A 22829-nucleotide genomic window follows, 5' to 3' on the forward strand; every position below is an offset into this window, starting at 1 on the left:
GTTAAGGGAAGCTTGACTCTGCCTAGCGTGTCCTGGACTGTGGTCTTATCGTGGGGTTGGTACGCTGGCGTCTTAATGCAAAACCTGGCTACCTAATGTTCTGGACAATACTATGAGTTGCTAAGAGAACGTAAAATACAAAAAGTATTAGACTATCTAATGTTCTGGACAATGCTAGGGGTTGCTAAGAGGACATAGAATACGGAAAGTATTAGGTTGATGATGGCATTGCCAGAAAGCTGGGAATAGATTGATAAAAAAGAGAGTGATTATTCGTAACACTCGAAAATTATATTCCATATGTTAATTTGAATAGCAGAACATTAAGTGACATGAACTCATGGGATGACCTGATAACTCCGGAATGAATCGTTGCTCTGGATGATTCGGTAATAAAAAGATTTTATGAAAAGGATACGTTATTGGATAGGATATTGACAGGATGCTGTCTCGAGATCGGCATTGGTCTCTTTGGGTATCCCTTCCGCTACCTGACCTGTTAGATGGACCTGTCGCTGATCTTTTAACGACTTATCTAACTAAAAATAACTGATTATTTGTACCAGTTACCACTCGGAGGGATTCTTATTCTAACGAGTGTTCAAGAGCCGACTAAAAACGAGAAAGTAGCCCTCTCTGTTGCTACATCTCATTGAGGCAAGTACTTCAAGCTCCTGTAAAACTCTAATCACGAGTAATTGCAAGGAGTGTTCAATGATACTGATGATGTATGAAACAACAACACTAGAAGACGAACCTCAAACCTGTGATGATACGAAGTTGCGCTTGTGTCTTATCACAGGACTCGGCTACTCTCTTCCGATAGCACGAAGGCCTTCAGCAAGGAAATGGACGTATATCGCTGACCTGGAGGAAATGCCTCTAGATGGAATTCAGAATCTGTGATCAGAATTCTCGAGAAATGTTATTCGCGTAGCTGATCAAAGTATAGAAAGGATGTTGGTCTAATGGGTGGGTCTGACAGGATCAACGTTAATCTCATCAGGGCACCTATCGCTGATTCGTTAATGGGTCGTCAAACCTTGATAATTGGGGTCTCGATTCTGGACCTCGTGTTCCAGACTCTTTCTGTGTTCTTATCGCGCTTCTTACGCTAGATTTGTTGCGCTCGTGTTTTATCACAGAACCTACCTACCTCGTTTCGAACGTGGGAAGCCCTTTTTGCAATGAACCTACACGTGCCAGAGGATTGTGGGAGGATGGCTCCAAATGAAATTCAAACTTGGCGATGGGGATTCTTGAAGGAAAATTAGCTTGATATGAATTTTTAGAATAATAATTTATAGACAAAAAGACGGCAATTGATATTCGTTTCTGTAGCTGTCTAACTCGGTAAAGACTTCGCATCAATTGGACTTCGTGCTAAATTGTTTTAAATCATTTATTTATCGATGGATCGTGGACGCTCTGAGGCAAGCTCCGCAATTCAGGAAATATTTAGGGAATAGACAACTAGAAGAGTAACAGACAGAATGTAAAAAATTTGACAATGTCGGCTATCAAAAATTCGATTATCACTTTTCATTTCGGGTTCAGGAGATTAATAAACAGGATACGAAAAATGTGATGGCGTCGAAATGTAATTATTACTTTACATTCAAAAAACAGGAAAATAGTGTATAAGATGTGAAAAATTCAATGACGTTAGTTCTTAAGAGTGGAATTATTATTTTTTATTTAAGATGTAAATAAGTTTTGTAATCCTAAAGAAATTGACAACAGATTAAACAACGTATAACTTCGCATCTACTGTTTTGTCGATAGCTTTTAAATCGCAAAAATTTTCATTAAATCAATATCAATATACACTGTTTCATCGAACCGTTTAATTATTAATTTAAAAATTAGTAACCGAACCTTAAGGCCGAAATTTGTGGAAATTTTGTTACACGGGGAGATTCGTGCACTCTAGAAAATTCTAATTTCAGTACATGTTTAGAGCTTTAGGCCAAAAGTGATTATATATTTAGAAAACAGAACGCTACAGATGTAAGCTTTTAGTGTTCCGCAGACTGAATTCGCAAGTTCTATTTTCATCGGAGAAAATCGAACTTCCGGAGATACTCAGGAGAACCAGAATGACAATCGAAAAATTAAAAAAACGTTCGTATCATAAATGATTAAAAATATTGTAATTCCATTACCGCTACCGAAACAATATACCTCCAAATTAAAAATATTGAAATCAGAAGGAATGGAAGCGCGCTCGTTCTAAAACTCTATCGATGAATTCGTCAGCAGGACTCATAATTATGGATGACCCAGACGGTTGGCTGTTGGCACCGCTGGAAGGACTTTTGATAGGAAAGTGTGAATTTGAAATCGTCGACCCAGTGACACTTCAGCGCGGGCGAGACTTCCCTCGCTGAAGAGAAGACACGAAATCGCTTCTTCGCAACGCTTAATCGATACTCCAGTTCCATAATTGAGAACATGAAAGCCTTCGAGTCGTACATACTCGAGACTTGTGCTGAACGTACGAGCAACCCGGGGATTTTACGCTTAAATAAACCAACGTTACCTGTTTAAAGAAACATCAACCATTTAATTAGGGGAAGATAGAATACGCTATGGTGAGGACGATACAAATTTAAGGAAATATAAAAGGTGTATGTTATCCTGTGAAACGCTTTGTACAAACTAGCGTGCCACCAGAAAGTGAGTACAAGTATTAATTGAAAGTGCAAGTAAATTGTTTGAGAAGTATGATCCCAGGAGTTCCTGTCGGGCTCAGTCGTCGAGCAGATGTCCCATTTTCTTGGAGATCTCTGGGGGTACCACGTAACCGAGTTGCTTCATCTCTTTGACGATCCTAGGGGTTTTGCTGAGGTTGTCGATCCACTTGTAGTAAGGCAATTCCTCCCGCGTTCCGCCATACTTCTTCGGCAAGTGATTGGGCGAGATGTGCTGATGGAGGCTCTCCATATTGCTGCCATGGAAGAAAATCTTGTTCTGCATCCTGACGTCTAGCAACGGCTTGAACACGGCGAACATCACATCGAACACCCAGGACTGATGGAGGATGTGTATGGCGTGGGTCTTCATAGGGAACGCCGACACCATCAAAGCTATCACCATACTGGCCACCTGCAAAAATACCAGAAACTGTTAGACCGATTAGAAGCAACGCGAAGTTGTCATGGGAAGTCGGTTTCTAGATTTCTCTCGTTAGGTCTAATTAGACCTGTTAGAGCCATTCCATGATTTAATAGAATGCTTGAATATAGGAGAAATTGCGGGTCCTTGAAGAGGCTTGATTCAGAGTTGATAATCAGTAGGAAAGTAGAACGGAAAGTTTCGATGCGCAGGTGATCTTGCTTTGAAGGTTCGATAGAAGGAATAACAAGCATTTATGGAGCAGTTTGATGATCCAATTTATGGCTTGCTACTTATGGAAAGATACTACCGATTATATACATTAAAAGACGTTAATAGGGTATTAAACGGGTTCGAGGCGTGGAGGCACGAGTAAGAGGAAAGTGCGACGCCTTGGAGCTGTTGCCTTAGGAGATTGATAGTGGGATCTATAAAGATACACAACATCTATATAGGAACATCATAGTTAGTGGTGATCATTGATTAACATTTAAAAGTCAAGAGTGGTGATATGAATCATATATGAATCCGAGCAATCAGTTTTGAGTACGACCAAGCGCGATAAGAACAATCCCTGATATCCACAAAGAAGTAACTGATGATACCCCATGCCATGGAGATTAATAACAAAATTGTTAAGTGATAGGATACAATAGCAAATACTTATGATAAGGAGATGGTTGATCGGTGGTTGACGGAGATGCCACTTCGTGGAAAACGTTTCGAATGAAGCCATAAAACATAATTCGTTGAAGAAGTTGAAAGGCATATCGAAAAATGCAAGTACAAAGTGTTTCGAAAACTGAATTATTCGTTGGCGTGAGTGCATCACGTTAAATGGAGCCCAATTTGAAATCAACGAAATATAGTTGGATGATCAAGGTAATATTTTGTATTCTACTAAATAATTCTCGGTATTCACTTAACGGAGTGTAGGAACGCCTCAAGGCATGGCAACGTTTTCTCCTGGATTACTTTCAACAGCTGGAATTTAACGCAACAGCCCCAGGGTCTCTAACCCGTGTCATGCAGAGACAAACATCGCACGTCTTAAAGTTTCCAGACATTTGACGTCGAGAAACGTCGCAGACTGTGCACAAAGTAGCTCGTTTCGTTCCGTCTTCGAATCGATGATGCGTCGCAGGGGAGCGAAGGGGATGGACGAGCTCGAAGATGCATGGAAGAATATCGGTGTCGAGAACTTTACGGATTGTTGAAGTTTCAAGGACACCATTAGTGCCCAGACCGGGCAGCCACTCCACTAGATTCGCGCGGGATGAATAAATATAACAGAACGTGGCCGGATAAAAGGAGGAACTATTAGTTTCAAGGGCTTTATAAATGGTTTAAGTTTCAAGAACGCTGAAAGCAGATCGATATCGGTATCCAAGCCACCATGCTGAGATAAATTAGCAAGCAGAATGGCGTTTCATTCAATTAAACGGTTGTCACTTATCGAATGCATGAGCAATCTTTGCGGCCGGATAGCTTGATCGTTTTTGATTGTTAATTGGAAATTAGCATACCATTGCCCTCAGGCTTGACAAATAAGCAAATAAGAAAATGTAAGGAAATCTCAACGTCATCCAGCTCGCGGTACATCGATTTTTAATATTTCTTGTGGTCCAGGAAATACCAAATGGTCACCTTTACTTCATAGAGAATAAGTCAACATAAAATTAAATTCACCGCAATATGTGTTTACGTAAGCCGAAGGACATTGAATAGATGATGAAAATTGGTACCTGTGGAGTGATTGACCACGCATGTGCCATCATAATGTCCTGTAGATCGAAAATGGCGACGCCACCAAGAATCTGTGCGGTTGGCTCCAGGACTCCCAGCTCGAGGATGATAACCGTGGCCTTGAAGATTTCCTCCACGGGATATTTTCTCGGATTCCAGTTACCCAATCGATAGATCATTATCCTTCTGCCGCACTGGGTCCTGTACGCCGGCACCGTCATCACGTCGTCGTCTCCGATGTACCTCATCTCCAATGGGCTCACATCCTGATGAATTTCTGGGTGTTCCTCTTTGAAGTTGTAGTAATTCACTATCTATCGAAAAATCTCTTGAGAGGAAGGGGCTGGAATTTGGTAATTTTGCTGCTGAGGCAACTCTGAACGATCAGAGGTCTACATACAGCACAGAAACTTTGGCTAAAGTCTGATTTTCATATATGATTTGACGAAGAAAAAGAGGAAATTCCTCTTTTTTAATTTCAAATATCAGTTATAGGGTAATTGATAGCAAATGGCAATGAACATTTCCAATTTAAGTGTATGGATAGCTCGACAAGTTAGAGAGAATCCTTGAAGAAGTAGTATAGTGGTGGGGATGAAATTAGATGATGAAACAAAGCTGTCAGATGTCATCTTAGACTGTTCAAGGATTATAACAACACGATTACTTGACCTATGAGGCTGACACCTTGCAGTATTTAATTTTCCGTCATCGACAACAAATGGCATGAATTAATATAAAGAAGTTATGGTACTCAAAAATGCCAATGATAGAATTCTGACAAAGAAACTGAATTTATTGAGGCTCCTAATTAACGAACACCATGTATATACAATACATAAGTGTAATTGGCTACAATGGTACTATCTATGACTTGGTAACATTTCTACCCATTTCCATCAGTTCTTGAGAAATTCGATTAAACAGGTATTTAATCCACAACTTGGAAGGTATTTTTCACCCCTCGAACATGTATCATATTTTTCAATGCTCTATTTTTGTGTAAAGTTTCATAAAAAGTGGTAGAATTGGATTAAGCACCTACGTTGTCATTATTTAGTTTTAAAACCTGAACACTGGTTATCATCTCTTATATCTCACTGAACAACCCATCGTTTCACCTCGTGTAGAATGGGAACGAACATCCTCGAAAAGTAGAAAATAGAGCTCATCCCTGGACAAACAGGAATCCAAGTAATCCGATGAAACCTGTCCACGAAGCGAATCAAGATTTCACAGTCGCTGAACAGACATCCAAAGGCCAGCAAATAATTAATGTCGCTGCAAAGGGGGATACAGTGTGATCAAGGTACAAAGGGATGCTCTTGGAGCTGGAGAGAGATTGTGAAAGCAATTATTCAAGCATATCGCAGGCGAATTCAACGAGGCGAGGGGACACGTCTGGGAAAAAGTCTCTCGGATTGAGCCGGAATTCGAGACAGAGCGGGACGCAATCAACTCTGTTAACGATCCAAGCGGTGGTAACTTGGTTTGTGTTCGATCATGTCTTCTGGAGACCTGTGGTGACTAGTGAACCCTAGGTTTCTTATTGACATGCGGTCAAATTTCATTTGATGGCTGGGGATCTCACTGTGGAGAAATTATTGACGTCACTAGTCGAGGGAGGTCGTTTTGAAGAGAAAGCGGGTTGATCTTAGTTATCAGGACTTTGATTATGTGTTTAAGTGACGCATGTTAGCCATTGGAGACTGTATATTCTATTCATAGATATTTGAGTTCCAGTTAAATAGCTAAAAACTCAATGTACAGGATGAGATGATATAAATTTTTGAGGGAGGTTGTTCAAAAGAAAAAGAGGGTTCATTCTAGTCATTAAGAGTTTCATTATGCCTGTAATTGACCAGTATTCACTAATGATGGCTGTCTTCTACAGTGAGGTGGTTGAGCAGCAAGTAAATAGCTCAACTCTCAATACGGAGGATTAATAAATTTTCGATAATGACTCTAGGATGACCTACGTTATCCACTGCAGCACACCATCGATTCCCAACATAAGAAATCTTTGACACGATAGGATTCGATGAAGTGCTGGAGAAGTTACGTGTCTATTGTCAGCGGCCAGTTTCGCTGCGATAATTCCACGGCTGTAAGGTGAACAGCGATCGATTGATCCGAGGAATAATTGACAGCATTAAACTATTAACGCGTTGGAGATTGAGGCGTCAAGGGAACTGGCTCTGATTCCTAAATGGTCTTCGATTGAATGCCGGTGCTCGACTAATCGTCCCATTCTGCCACTTCAATTACTTGATCGAGATTCCTTAAGTTCGGCGCCTTTGTTTGTTAATCGTTTCAGGATCGTTTAAGGTTCGATCGTCTGGCGATGACAGAAGTCGAGTCGCAAGACATATAGACAATTAGGAGATCGCTGTGAGAATTGTCTGGGTTCTTCGACGGTGAATGTTGTTTGAAATGTAATCAAGTGTTCGATTGGAAAAAGGACGAATGGGTGGAGATGCTTTTCAAGAAGTGATCTTTGTCGACAGGTGAATATCTTTGTGGTGGTCTGTGTTAACTGGTGAACTTTGATTACTAGAGATTCCTACTCCTTAAAGTACTCCGGATGTGAACAAATACTTGTCCCAGCGTTTCTGCCATTTTTGGAAACATTTCTAGAATTCTCGTTTGAACCACTGTTGGTAGGAATGCTGTTTGGAGTGAGCCAATCAATCTTTAATTCTTGACGTGACACAACATGACGCTAGTTGCGACACCAATCTCACCTTTCCTGTTAAGCTGATCTCGTCCCATGTGACATTTTTCTTTTCATAGTCGAAGACAACCATAAAAGGGAAGGACTGTGGCATGTCTATTTATTCACATGGAGATTACTTACTGTGAGAGAGGAAGTAGGTTTAGTAGTACATTTTTTGGTAATTTGTATAAATTTTTTTTAGGAAGAATAAAACATGGCGAATTAGGGAACGCCAATTGCCAATAACCTCTCGTAATTATCTTCTTCCTAAATGCAAGGTAACAGCTTTGGAAAGTCCTTTAGTGTATAAAGAATTTCTTTTTGCGTTGACAATTGCATGTGTAATGACAGGTAACGCAATCGAGCGCAATTCCTTCAGAAACACAGAAGATAAATCGTGACGAATACTTTGATGGATTATTATTATTTGGAGCAAAGTATGGTCATGTTTTCGTAGAAACGAACAGCTAGATTGCGTGGAATTCGGACGCTCGAAAGAAAAAGCTTCAATCCTCTTATGGCAATATTTTCCATCACGCTAGATACCTGTCTGCCCGTTAGCCAGCCTTAGTATGGTTGTGCAACTATTGCGACTAGGCTCGCTTGACAAATCACGCCATGGTTCTACCAGGTTGCAAATTATCCAATCGTTCGTGAATTTTTAGTTCCATATTGGAGAAATTCTAAGTACGCAGACACGTGTTCCACTTGGACGAGAACCTCTGTGGCGTCGTGTCACGAGTCATTGCCTAGGATAATTAACCTCAATTATAGTATGTTAACTACTTTGTTCGAAATTAGTGGATCGATGAAGAAATTGTCGAAACTCTGAGCTAAATTGAGATAGAATCTCTCCTAAGACAAGCTGTCACTTATTTGACATTGATACGGTCAGGTGGTAATTTCGAAGTATTTCTAAAATATTCTCAGTTATTTAAGAAAACATTTTTAATTAATTAAGAAGAGTGTAAGCTAATAATTATGAAAGTGACTTGAATGGACAATCTACAAAAATTGAATTTATCAATTTTTATGTTGGAATGCGATCAAATTCGTACACATATAAAATAACCATAAGGATTGAATTAGTTGGTCGTAATTTGCTTTACGAACAAATTCAGTTTCATTTGTCATTAACTTTTACCTTCAATACATTGACGAATTAGGTTCCGCTTGTTGAGATATCGTAGATTGAAAAACTATGCCTGGAGCACCTTCTAATCTCAATCATCCTCGAGCATCCGAGACTCGATGTTCGAACTCAGAGCGAAGACCTAGCATTTAGCATTAATTACTATGTTAGACTGTGTGCTGTGTCATAATTCCGTGGCTATCACAAGGAGTCTATATAATATGCATATTAGACGGTAACGTTACGAGTCCATTTATTTTCTTTTTGCTCAGATTCCAACACAGTAATTGAGTAGAATTCCGGAGATCTTTTCGAGGCCACGATAATAGCAGTGCCTACCAAGGACCATGCAAACACTGTCTATTCCTCTCAACTAATTACTCATTACGCCTAGGGGTGACGAACCCATTGCACGCATGTCGAACGTGACACGCGAGACGTTCTTCCTTGCATACAGTTGAATTCCAAATGAAGTTGGCTGAGTCTCAAATATTTATATGTTCTAAAAACCACTTTCACAATTCGAGCAAAATTTATTTTGGGAGCTTCATTCTATTCGATTGAAATAAAGAAGGTGGAAAGTCTATGTGTTTAATGATTCCTGAGTTAGAAATTCATCTCTGAAGATAGTGTTGGTCAAAATTGCTATATTAGGGACTAACTTACCAATCGATGGGCGCGATGGACGTTGAAATTTCTTACTCTGAGGAATCTGATCAGGAAGTCATCGTCCATCCTGTGTGGCTGACACTCACCCCTCTCTGTGAAACAGAATTCCACGTGAGTGGTTACGTTTGAAATCGATGATTCGTATCCATTCTGGGGAATGTGTTCAAACAATTTCTGACATGCTGCAACATGTATTTATCGTAACGACATCTACTATTACTATTACTCTTTCAGTGTGGGTTATCAATTTATTTACTGATTCAGTTTGTAATTATTATAAATCTATTTTATAATCACATTGTACCTTTTACAATTTTATTTTACGATTCAAATTGTAATTTTTATTAAGCAAATAACGAATCGAAGATTGTTCATTCATTTGAAAATGGAAAATTAATGAATTCAAATATGAAAAATATATACTAAACGTCTTCTGGAGAAATGCACTTGCGCGTAATGAAATATTAATGCTGTTATATTGATTTACGAAAAATACCCTGCGTTCCTTAGTATTTGCTTTCATGCATAATGCATAAAATTTGTAATTTATTGATCAGTGTCGGAATCAACCCTTTAAAGTTTGATGCATCTTGGAGACTCTTGCGACGATATGGGCGTTTAAAGTCCTCTTTTATACCATATAGGAATTGCCTATTAAACAAGAGACGATAAACATAAAAGAGGATACGCGGAAACTACAATATGTAATAGCCGATCGTTTACTACCAATTTCTTGTTGTTTGATAAAAAGTCTAAACAAAATAAAAAATCCTGAATATCTTAAAAACTTGGAACAGAGACTTTTAATAAAAATAACTATCGAATAGCACATTCAATGCATACATTATATTTTCAATTATTTTTAACTATAAACCGCAAGACGGTAAACGGAAGACTAATTGTGAATCGCTGCTTTATTTAAAACTTGACAAACTATTTCGGTTTCACCATACTCCACGTGTAACTGTCGTCTAAACAATGTTCACACTCCCGGCAACCATGATAAACACACTTGCGTAAGATAAACAGGAGCTGATTCTTGTCTATGGTAACGATAACCACGAGCACCGTCAAGAGTATCTTAAACGATTTCACGAACAAATGATTTCAAGGTTTCCAAATGTTCCAGATATAATATAATATAACGTTGCATAATTTCAAGAACTGTGAAAAAACTCGTAAGCTTCGAGGCATAAAAATGATTGAAGTGCCTCGGGGAATTGTAATTACACAGATTAGTATGTTATATAAGCGTTGTTAAATGTTCACAATATTCCACAGTCTATGGATATTTAAATTTTTCAAGTTTTCCAAACACATCCAACACTATTTGAAGGCTTTCCAATGTTTAAAACATTTCGCACTTTCTTGGAATTCAGGAATTTTGTTACATTTTTCAAGTATTCGAGTTTTTGCGGGTATCTAAGACTCGTCAGATTTTTAAGTCTTCGAGACCATATTATACATTTAAAAGATACTTGAGTTTTCGAATTCTTAATCAAATTCTTAACACTTTATTCATCGGTAGCGTTTGGACATGTAATTAAATTTAATCATTTACATCATATTTCATTATTTATATAATGATGAAAGTATGCAATGCTATCTCAGTGATACATAAGAAAGTTCTATTTAATTCTTTAACGTAGGAGATTAATAAGAACTGTCAAATATTTAGCATATTAAGATGTAACAATTTTTATTTGACTTTCAAGACTGTTAAAATATTTACGAACCTTTACAATTTCTGAAATATTCAACGCATACATTACGTGAATATGTAAGGTACTCGGGAGTCTTGAAATATTGAAGAACCCCTAATAGTTTCCCAATATCCAACACTTGGATTTTACAAATATTTAAGACACTCCGGTGCCTTCAAATACTCGCTAAACATTTAAAACATTCAAAACGTTTCAAACAATCAAGTCTCTCATATTCTCCAAGACTTCTCAACACCTTAACTCAACTAAAACCTTTCCAGCTCGCTTCACTCTCAGAAAACATTCCCAGAATTATTCAAGCCTGACAATCTCGACCCGTTAAAAAAATTCCCAAGCAACGTCACGGAAGTCCCAGCACCAATTAGACGCGACAGGCCTAAACCACAGCCGACCAAGAAAATGCCAATTACCGTAAATCATGTCCCTCAGCTCTTGAATGGTTCGACACTTGACCTCTTCCGTCTCCCCTATCTCCCTTCTGGCGTACTCCATTACTTCCGGAGAGGGTTCTCCGAGATCCAAGGCGACCTCCTCGTCGTCAGCCTGGACGACGTCGTCCTTTAGTTCGGGCATCCCGTTCGGGTCCTCCTGGTGCCCTTGTCCACCTTCGACCTTGTCCTTCGGCAGATCCTCCCCGAAGATCTCCTTCGGTTGTCGATCCTCCTTCAAGGACGCACCATCGGTACCACCGTTCACCAACGCGGTTATCTCGTTCTCCTGCGGCATCGTGCACCCTCTCGTCACATTCGCGAACGACTCTGCTCGAGAAAGAGCGCGCTGACCGACGGAGTCACGTCATTCGACAACCCGGTATCCGCTGGAGAGATAACCTCCCGGACTGACGCGTTCCGATGCGGTTCTGAGCGCGTGCCGCCGACTGTTCGCGATATCGTTCTTCGTGCAGAGAGATTCAGACCGGTTTCGTTTTCGTTCCTTTCTTTTGTCAACTCCCTAGAGAATCTTTTTTAGAGACTTTTCGCTAGGCCTCCGCCACCCGACTGTCTCGCGTGTCGAGGATTTCAGGCGGGGCACTTTTTAATTTTAACACGTTGACCGCCACGTCACCCACATATGGATGCCAAGGACGAGGAATGAGGAATAAATAAATTAATTCTGAAAGCGAGATGTCGAAGAAAATTGATTTGGATAAGACGGGTAAATTCTAGAGATCACAAAAATGAAGTACTACCGCAGATGTTAGATTGTGTCGTTTCTAATTGTATGAAAACTAAAGTTTAGCCTCGTAGGAATTTTGACGATTATTAATGGCAGTCAACGTGTCAATGGGTAAAAACTTTTAGGGAAAGTGCGGTTTGTTGTGTTTAGGATGGATCGAAGTTTCAGACAGGGCATAATTTTGAGATTTTTTTTTACTTGTTATGGAAAGAGATCTGGAAATTTTCACGAGATGTTTGTATTGCAATTGGTTTCGGCAGTTTTGAATCTATTTGCGTGTTCCTGTGTGTTTTGGAATTCTTGTTGTATAAAATTGAGTTTCTTTCGTTAAGGATTTGGAAAGAACTCTTTGGAGATTTTTTACTGCAACTGGTCTACAGTCTACTTTTGCTTTCCTAGATAAAATAGCTTGGAAATTCTTTCGGCTAAATGACTTCAAATGGCAATTTAGTGGAATTTAGTGGTTTCGTAATGTTTGATCTCCTTGTATCTCTTTACAGGAGAGAATGTAGGAAGTAAATCCTGTTTCCTTGAGGAGTGTTCTGCCAAAGATTTTTGAAATCCTCGTTCTTACAACCTTAGCACCTTAGGATGCACTTCTGCGCCTCTGTAGATACGTCAGAAATATTTGGAACTAATATCCTTTAATACCAACACGTTATCCAAACACTAAATCAAAGATCGATCATCTAACTCGAAGCGTTACAAGAAAAATCAGCAATCGTCATCGAAGCACTTTGCAAGCCTCAATCATACCGAACGGAGATCTTTGCAATTTTTTCATTGGATATTCCACAACACTCCACCAAATATTCAACGTCGAACCGAGGAAAAAATGCAGCGACAATGTCCATCAGAAATACTACTTCCTTGCCATGTATGCAAATGTTGAAATCGAGTAGCCTATGTAAAGTCTATTTTTATACAAGATTCGCGCCTACTCCGCGACAAACGACGCCAACACGAGGATCGTTTTATTGTCGATTGTTTTAAGTAGACACGCTTGTCGTGCTACGACGCGATTGAGCAGAATGATACTTGGTACTGTTTCGTCAGGCGACGAACGCTTCAGACTCGCTGGCTTTCAATGCAACCGCGACTTTCTCCCTCTAAAATGCGCTCTGCAAGGCCAATAAGTTATGGTCCTATTCGTTCTGCGTAAAGTATCTTCACTAATTCACGGTTATCAAAATTCTCTTCACAGATTGAAAATGAACTCTTTTATTTTTATTGTAACTTTCCTGAAAACTTGTGGCAACCTTAGCCACTGTACAAGAAACAGTCTGAAAACTTTTTTTCAATATTTTTAAACGATCTGATTCATTTCCTTCTACTGAGGATTGAAAAATCGTTCGATTCGTATATTCCTCGATGCAACTGTGTGCTGAATGTCGTGTCACTTTGAGAAAGAGTTTTGGAATTGTTTCGGGGTGTAGACAAAGTTTTTGGTAATTCTTCTGATGCCATTGGACTGCAATTTTTGGGTTACTTTTACTTCTCTATGAAGATCATTTGAAGATTGAATCATGCGAATTGTCAAATATTCAAAACTTTAAAGACTGTTTAAATAACCAATGCTATCAAATAATCACAGCCATCTGAACTTGTTAAATATACAAGAATCACAAGAACTGTCAAGATTTACAAGACTAGACTAATGTTGAAACTTGCAGAAACTGTTTTAAATATTCAAAGGCCTGTTCAAACGTCCAAACCTGTAGAAACTATTTTAAATATTGAAAGAATCACAAAAACTGTCTAGACAACACGACGTACAAGATTGGTCAAACATCCAAACCAATAGAAACTATTTCAAATATTCGAAGACCTGATCAAACATCTAAACCTGCAGATATTATCTTAAATAATCAAAAAAAAAACACAAGAACTGTCTAATCACCACGACGTACAAGACTGGTCAAACATCCAAACATACAGAAACTAAAATATTGAAAGACCACGATAGAAAGGCTCACAAAAGTTGCAAAATACAACGCCTCCCAATCTTTCCTCTAACATTTTAGCTTTAATCACAAAAAATTCTAAAATTCACTAGAATTGCACGTGGAACCATCGTGGAGACTGGTATTTCCTCACAACTGAAATCGCGTTTCCTGCGTGTCGTCGAGGCGACAGCGGCCGAACTCAATTACGTTTTTTACAGTCTTTGTTGTTTATGTACCCATTTACGAGGAGATTATTGAAACCAATTTCGTTGGAATTTTTCTTTCGTCGCCGGACGGTGTAACCGAACATGTAATTGCAACTGTCGTGTAGTTCGCGTGGTGAAGCCGAGAAATCGACAGGAGAAACGTCGTTTGTGAGCCGCGAGTATCCCGTGAGCGCGGAATCGCTCGCGCAGCGATGCCGGTCGGTGATGCAACTGGCTGCACTACGGGCCCTGCCTCGTTGCATCGACGGTTTCCCTCTTACCTGCGGCCTCACCTTCGAGAATTGTCAGGGAAAACGATTGGTCGCCCTGATTCGAGGCTCGTGGTCCCAGGGTCGCCCTCGTTCGACTTTTCACCTTCAATATCCTGAAGCAGGCTTTTGGAAAATGAAAATAAAATCATCCCTCTCTCTGGGTGGCGTGCTTTGTCATTTATTTATGGGAAAAGTGTTTTCGATGGTCTATCCACGATATTCTAAATAATCGATTTCAAGTTCTCTTTCTGATGAGTTATAGAATTTACTCGGAAAATGAATTTGTTTCTGTGTTTAATTACTCGTTTATAGGTGTCTTAGTAATTTGTAATTTGTAATTTTGTATAAAAAATGTGTTCAAGTCCAGATGGTGTGAGCAATGCTCAGTGACATGTTAACATAATAGAATCACCGAATTACATTCATCGAATGCAAGACGTACTCACTAAGCAAACATTGAAATCGACTACTTTGTTTACAACTAATATGGCTACAAACACGTTTCACTTTGCGACTGGCACGCTGTGAACAGAAGCTCATTCTTTCTACGGTCTGTACACTGATGCTATCTAGCGACATCTCTTCCTACTTCATGACTTCCTTATAGATGAGAAATTGTAAACACTGGCGAATATGTATGCAACTAATGTAAATGTAAATTCGATTCACACTTAACAAGACGACGAATCACATTCTGAATAGATTCTGTTTCCTGGTAGTATGGACAAATTGGAATACTTACTCAGCAGTTATTAGATTTTCGAATCTCTAAAAATACTTAAAATTCAGTAACTGCATAATGTAAACCAACTGATAAATAATGAAATTGGATTCTAAGGAATATATTTAACCAGTTTGATTTTAGTTTTTACGTTTCCATCGAGACATTAAAAGGAATCATGAAAATTAGATGAACAGAAGCGAAGAAACATAAACATAATTACGTGAGATATGCATGTACCTACTTTACGACCAACGGGATTTCCATTTGATTAAAAAATTGCAGAAGTTATATTTACTTTAACGCGTTGACAGTCGCGGTAACAGATGAAACGATCCACGGCAGCTTCAAGTACGATGTAATATTATTTTATTTATCTTTTTCCTTCCTCCTCCTTTTCACAACTGTGCAGAAACAGTATTCCGAAAAAAAAACTCTAAAATAAGATGACTTTGCTTTTCGTCTTAATTTTTATTCATGAATAATATCAACTCTGATTTGAACAAAACACCATGTATATATTCGATTTCAATCATCAGTTAATTTACCTACCAACTTCGTTAACAATTACTTCGAAAATGATTTAATACCTGAAAAAGATGAACATATAGCATAAAATATATGTAAAAATGATAAGTTTTTGCTCTAAGGGTGACATTGTGAACGGACCTGTATGAATTTTTCGCTTCCAAACCAAAGATGCTCAAAAAGGGGCATCTTTGGTTTGGAAGCGAATTCCTGCTTTCTACAAACTATTACGAGAGTTTCATTCCCATAACCTTATCCAAAGCAATCACGCAGTGAGCATAATTAGCGAACAATGAATACAAAATGCTATACAATGTGTAATATCCCATAAGTAACAATGGCCTCCACACTTAAGGAAACATAAAGTTCGCGCATCGCGAAGCGAAACGTCCGAAGAACTTTATTTGCACTGTCTCGTCTATGCGAAAACATGAAACCTGTTGGCCAACCGAATCGCGAAACGAACGTGTCAGTTTTCCAATGAAACTATCCCAAGATCGACGGCGAAAGGATATTCTATTGGTTGGCGACGCAGGAACTCTGCGAATAGGAAACCGACACTGAAGCCATTAATAAAAAAAAAAACTATCTATTTAAAGACGTGGATAAACATCTTGCCGCTTCGTTCGCGAGACAGCAACGTTCGTTCCGAATACGGACAGGAATAATTATTCAAGCGAGACGTGTACCTGTACGCTTAACCACCAGAGGTTCCAAAGTTCAAGGCACCCAAGTTCATTCGAAGACAAATCTCGCCCGATCGTTCGTTACTGCGTGCGCGTAACTTTCCTACGGTTGAACGAATTGCGAAAGCTAAATGGCGAGTAGATCAATGCATAGTAGGGAAGTAGCCAAGTAGTCTACTAGTCAAGTAGTCAAAATCTAGTAGTCAAGTAGTCGAGCGATCTAGTATTAGACTTAATATCAACTATTATCACCGAAATGCTTTGTCTACGACAAGTTTGTTCTGTATGAATTACAGTGTAGATGACACTTAAATTTTAAATCGAAACGAATATATTCAAATTGTTACTGTAAAATAGTAGATTTTAATTTCAGTAAAATTTGGAATCCTGAGAAAATTGGTAAATCTTGGTATTTAAATAAGATTAGTAAACGTTAAAGTTTTACTCGTTGTTATTGTGCAACGTGTAGTCAATATTTTTCATGGATTAATAAACCAGTTTTGTTTACGTATGCAGAATATTATATGAACACCAATGCGTAATCGTGATTAATGGACAATTTTCAGTCCAAGCGACTGCATGTGCGCCATTGCACAAAATGCGAATCAGAACGTGTTCAATTTCCCCGAACCCTGATTCTGGAAACTTGAAACGTTTCCATTCGTTGAACAGAATATTAAAGAGATTTTCTCTGAGATCTCTTTGTCGTATTTGCATAAATCTAAATGCATGAAACGAAATAAGATTTAGTCGGTAGATGAGACAGGATAATTCATATTCTTTAAAGTCTTAAATAAAGGAGATTATGGATTTTGTTTTTTGATATTTGAACGGCATCATCTTTCGTGTTCAATTGTAATTATCAGACTGCGAATGTTTATCGCATTTATGGCAGATAGATATATGGAAAAATGTATAAGGATGTTGATCTGCATATATTGTTTCCCTTATTTTCTTCAACATCTAGAAGAACCACATCGAACCTGAATACACAATTGAGTGTCAAGAAAATTTTGAACACGAACTTAGAATTTATTCCTATTTTCTCTCGTAAAAATTTCGAATAGAGTCGGAGAAATGCGTTTACGGAAACGCGTAAGAAGTTTGCAACGATGCATCCATTGAAAAGTAAAACGCACAGACCGCATCGAGCCCCGTGCAAGTTGCATCGAACGAGTTACCAAAGATATCATCGAGTTGCGAAACGTGTCATGGTCATCCTGTTGCATCCACGGCCCAATGCTTTCACTAACGGCTGCATCATACGCGACTTCTGTCGTGGGTTCCCGCGCTGCATGCGATGCATTACGATGCACGTACACGAGGTAGGAGAAAGTAATAGTTAGAATCTCGCTTCTCGCGATTGACTGTACTCCTCAGTGTTCAATCACTTTAAATTCCAATCTGGAAGTACTGTTTCGAAGCTGACAGCATGGTTATAATTTTGTTTAAATATCGAACATTTTTATAAATATTCTATAACCCCTGGAGCAGTTTAGAATTTCAAAAAGAATTATTTCGTAAATTCTTACTATTGCGTTCACTGAAAATTTGTTATTAGCAAAAAATAAAAAAAAAAAAAAGGAAATTTTCGAAAGGAAAGGTATAATTGGTTCTTTTTTATAGGAAATGGTAAATCATAAGGCAGGACGCGAAAGTTTCGAACTCTAGACTAATCATAATCATAACACTTTATGGACTTATTAATTATTAATCAATGCGATAATGGCATATTCAATTATAGTCGAAATGATGTGTCCTCGGTAAAAAAGCTAATGAAAACTAATGAAAAGAAGAATTTCTGACTACAATTTACAAGAACCACTAAATTATTAAATAACAGAAATGATTAAAGGTCTGTTTATATGACTATAAAATGCGATAAACACGAGAATTACTGAATCAATAATACTACCGATATAACTACCGATTAAATAATTGTCACGATTGCGTTCACGTAATGAATTGCAAAAATAATCGCAAAATGGTCAATTACAGTCGAACCATGATTTCTCCTATAAATTGGAATCGCGGATTTCATCATTTCAGTTTCACTCTGCATTCTGCAAGCAGTGCACTCCACGTGCATTGGTTATCGAGATGTAGCATGCAGTTACTTGTTATTACGTTCGTTGATGCAACGGGCCGCACAAGAGCGTCTCATTACCACTTTCTCGGTTGTCCTAGACGTTGTCGCAACACCGACGCTTTTTCCCATCGTTCGACTTCGTTTTCGACGTAACCGCTAATCAGTCAACGGTTCGACGAGGATCGTTTATGGTAGTTCTAGTCGTTCCACCCATGCTCATGTTTTTACAAGTTTCTTTTCATTCCCGCAAACGTAGGTGTCTGGTTCAACAATACCATCGTATTTTCTTAAAACGATTCATTATTCGTCGACGTTCGTTATCTATTCATTATCCGGCATCATTTGGATTATTTTTAAGAAGCAACATTGTATGGAAAATTTAAACACACATTTTATGAAGTACTTTCAACTTTTTTAGAAGAATGAAGACTTTCTTCTTCGCCCTAACATTCGATTTTACAGTGGTAGATTGATGTCTCATTCGTTGAAACTCATCATCATCGCCGTAGATCATTTTAAAGGAGCAACATTGTATAGAAAATATAAATTCACATTTTATAAAGAACATCCAAACCTCTTGGAGGAACGAACACTTTCTTCTACGCTCTAGTATTCGATTTTACCATGGAAGAATGATTTCTCATTCGTAGAAACTTATTATTAGACGCGGATGTTTGTGCACTTATGGCAAGTGAAAATGTGGGAACCTGTATGAGGATATGTGTGAATATAAAAATATATAAAATACACGTTACACTGTTTAGAAAATAATCCATACTTCCATTTCAATTTCACTTCCTTATCTGAATCTGTACACAATATGAATTCGCATAAACATTCGTAGTCTACTTATTATCATCGTCTTAGATCATTTTTAAACGAACAATATTTTGTTGACGAGGAATTTAAATGTGATCGCTATACATATTTTTGATCTTCTCTCGAGGAAAGATATTTTACATTTTTACTTCGTCCGATGATTCTTTAAAACATGTTTTTAAATAACATCAGTGTTGCATAAATCGGTGACTTTGTAGCATGCAGATCAAAGTTCGAAGTTCAAACTAACGTTGGCAGTTTTCACGTCATGTAACATATGAACTATTCGCTATGTGCAATATGATAAATATTCAACCACCAGAGATTTTAGAAACGAAATCAACGTTTTCTCGATTACGTATCTCCTTCGTTCATAAATTATATGCATCCTCGTGCGACGTGTATTTTAATGAATTAAAATAAAACAAAAATCGTTATTTTTAAAGCACGATGTTAAAAAGTGAACCCCTCTTATCGATCTATCCATTGTTCTATAATTGGCGAGCCATCCTTTTTGTTGTTTGGTCCGTGGACAGAACGCGCGAGAAAACCGTGAACTAAAAAATCGTTCGATGGTTTACGTGTTTTTAAAAAAAGATCAAATAAAAACAACGATAGTAGAAACATGTATAATTGTGTATATTCTTCGTACGTTAATTATAAATAGGGAAAAAATAGTAAACAGAGTGATTTCGATGAAACATAATATAATTACTTCAAATTAGAAAATTAAAAAGTTGCGACAAAATAAAATATAATAATTTGATTTTCAAAAATGAAACGTAAAGGGTTGAAGGATTTAGTGTGGATCAAGACTGATAGTCTTCTCTTCTTTGACATGATTCACGAGCCACATCTCCAATAACTATGCTACTCCAATTTCGATAATATGCACATCGATGACATTTAGTAAATAAACATTTTTAAAACTGACATTCAATAAATTCAAGATGACATTTAATAAACAAACATGGATGGAAATAAACGCTTCAAAAAATCAGTAATATTCACACCCACGTAAAAATTTTGCACGTATTGAAAAACGAAGAAGAAATAATACACACATTCTTGCATATTTCATTTTCTGGAAATAAGGCTGTTCTAATCTTACATAAATTATATTAACTCGGACAACCGCAACAGTATTACGTGTAAGTTTGACTACTATTGCAATTCAGATAACCCTAATCGCACTACTCTAATACCCGTTGCATAATCAAGAAATCTAGTTCAAATCTCGGTTCGGTAATACCATTAATTCGTTATTTTTATTCTAACGACTTCGAACACTCAATTCTGTCTTAGTTCTTCTTAGATGTTTTATTTTAAAAGTGTGCGGATATTGAGATTGATGTGTGGCTAAGGTAGACTACTATACTAGTTAGATTAGAGGGACAGTGAGGTCGACAACTCGATTATATAAGATTAACCCTTTATTTAACGCATTTTAGTTTATTTTATATTTATCTTTCAAGAAGTAAATTTTACATATTTGAACAAGTTAGTAAAATTGATAAACAATAATATTATTAGACGTGGGTAATGTTATTTTAAATCAATAAAAAAAAATAAAAAGTGAAATAACAAAAACAGGATGGATAATTTCCTTCTTCCAAACGAAACCAAAATGTACAATACAAAGTACTTTAAACAATGAAAAAGCAGGGAACAAAATTAACTTTTTCTAATGGAAATCGAAATATGTGAATTTAGAGAATAGGCTCGATAAGACCTTGTCTTCTGATAGAAATCAAAAGTAATTATATCGTAAATTAAAAGAAATATATTTTCGCCCGTTTTACTCATTCTCCCCTTAATAAAATTTAATTGTTTTGCTAAGTGTACAGTTTTACAGAACTGAATGAATTAAAGAAAATATTTATACTCGTGTTTCTGGGCCAGGTTTGGTTGGTATGAAGATAAAAAAATATAGTTTAATGTCCAGCTGGCATGTACGATCGAAGCACTGCGGGAAAATCGAGATACAGGCTCCTCGAGTACTCACCCTTCGAACGATTACGAACCAGGGGTTGGTCTGTCAAGGACACGTCGCGATCCAAGCGCTACCGTGATCCTGCGTGCACTGCGACTACTAGAGTACTCGCTGGGCCGGTTTCAAGTTTCTTCCGTGTCTATGCACAAGCTTGAGAGCGTGAAAGTTGCGCGACCCGCCATGGCATACTATCGCCTGGCCAGAATGGACGAGTTGTCGCCGACGACATCGCTTCCTGGACGAGACTGGTATCGCCTTGAGTCATCGGGCTAACTTGCGGTTTCCTGTTAAAGCCCCTAGACTCGTTCGTGGTTCCTTGAACTGGGTCAATCGGGGACTAGAGCACGGAGATCAAGACGAAGGAATGAGAAATATGGTGAAACGTGGACATCCTTCTTCCAAAAGTATCGTCAAACTTGGATAAGTGAGAAACCTCTATTACTGGAATTAATTGACAAGTAGCAGTAATCTTGTATCAAGGAACTTCTGCTGGACTATCAAACCATTTTAACAAGACTGATTTTAGTGGATTGCGGATGTCGAATGATTAAATAGTAAACGAGTAGACGAGTAGATGAATAGGCGAGTAGACTTTCAAGTGAGTAGACTTTTGGATTCCTAGTCGAGCAAGCTTTTATACTTTTATTAGACGAGTAGATGAATCGACGAGTAGACTGTTAGAATCTTAAATGAATAGCAAATTTATATTTTTATATAATATACACAGATGAAGAATAGAATGTTAATAAATAGAATGTTAGTAAATGTTAGTTACATGTGTATTGGAAAACTGAAATAAAATGGTAAAATTCTCTTGACTCTATAGTAAATCTATCTTGATTCTTTGCACTATGAGGTCACTTCTGGAGTGATAACACTATTTTTCCTCGGAACTTTAAAATCGCCTCTGACGTGTCACATCGTACAGTTAATAAAACAAATCAGTAGGTCACAGTTTTATTAAAAAAATGTTTTAACCCTTTGACCTACACGCTATCTCCCGATCGCTCGGACCATAGTAAACAAGAAGGTAGGAAGCCCAAACAACATATCACGACTCAGACTGGTGCTTATTGTTTATGGCCCAAATCCCTTACCACGAGCCTTACTCGTGGTTGTAAGCCAAAAGGTTGAAAATATGAGTATGTATATACAAGTCTAGTATTACACCCTTTATACTAGTTCGATACTAATACCAATTGAATTATTTAATCGATTCAACATCGGTCGTCCACGTGCGAAATACAGGGTGTCCCAAAAATGTTGTAACACCTTGAAAGAGGTGGTTC

The 22829-nt window shown here is 37.9% G+C and overlaps 1 protein-coding gene and 1 long non-coding RNA gene across 5 annotated transcripts; one reads left to right on the forward strand and one right to left on the reverse strand.

The window, feature by feature from the left end:
• Nucleotides 1-2131: 2131 nt before the first annotated feature.
• On the reverse strand, nt 2132-21739 carry LOC128887246 (alpha-tocopherol transfer protein-like). Of its 3 annotated transcripts, none has more exons than XM_054142936.1 (5): nt 21553-21739; nt 11515-11821; nt 9378-9472; nt 4863-5177; nt 2132-3108 (listed from the first exon to the last, which is right to left on the reverse strand). In XM_054142936.1, the coding sequence occupies exons 2-5, from the start codon at nt 11675-11677 to the stop codon at nt 2752-2754; spliced, it is 930 nt and encodes a 309-aa protein (XP_053998911.1). In that variant the 5' UTR covers nt 11678-11821; nt 21553-21739; the 3' UTR covers nt 2132-2751. The 3 variants fall into 3 exon arrangements, with proteins under 3 accessions (XP_053998911.1, XP_053998910.1, XP_053998912.1); XM_054142935.1 differs by lacking the exon at nt 21553-21739 and adding an exon at nt 14463-14666 and having other exon boundaries at nt 11515-12055; XM_054142937.1 differs by lacking the exon at nt 21553-21739 and adding an exon at nt 14463-14665.
• On the forward strand, nt 19700-22358 carry LOC128887247 (uncharacterized). 2 transcript variants are annotated; one of them, XR_008459993.1, is made up of 2 exons: nt 19700-20792; nt 21450-22358. It is a non-coding gene; the product is annotated as an uncharacterized LOC128887247 (long non-coding RNA). The 2 variants fall into 2 exon arrangements; XR_008459994.1 differs by having other exon boundaries at nt 19700-20698.
• Nucleotides 22359-22829: the final 471 nt, after the last annotated feature.

The sequence above is a fragment of the Hylaeus anthracinus genome, unplaced genomic scaffold (assembly GCF_026225885.1).
Source record: "Hylaeus anthracinus isolate JK02 unplaced genomic scaffold, UHH_iyHylAnth1.0_haploid 11985, whole genome shotgun sequence".
Taxonomy (NCBI): domain Eukaryota; kingdom Metazoa; phylum Arthropoda; class Insecta; order Hymenoptera; family Colletidae; genus Hylaeus; species Hylaeus anthracinus.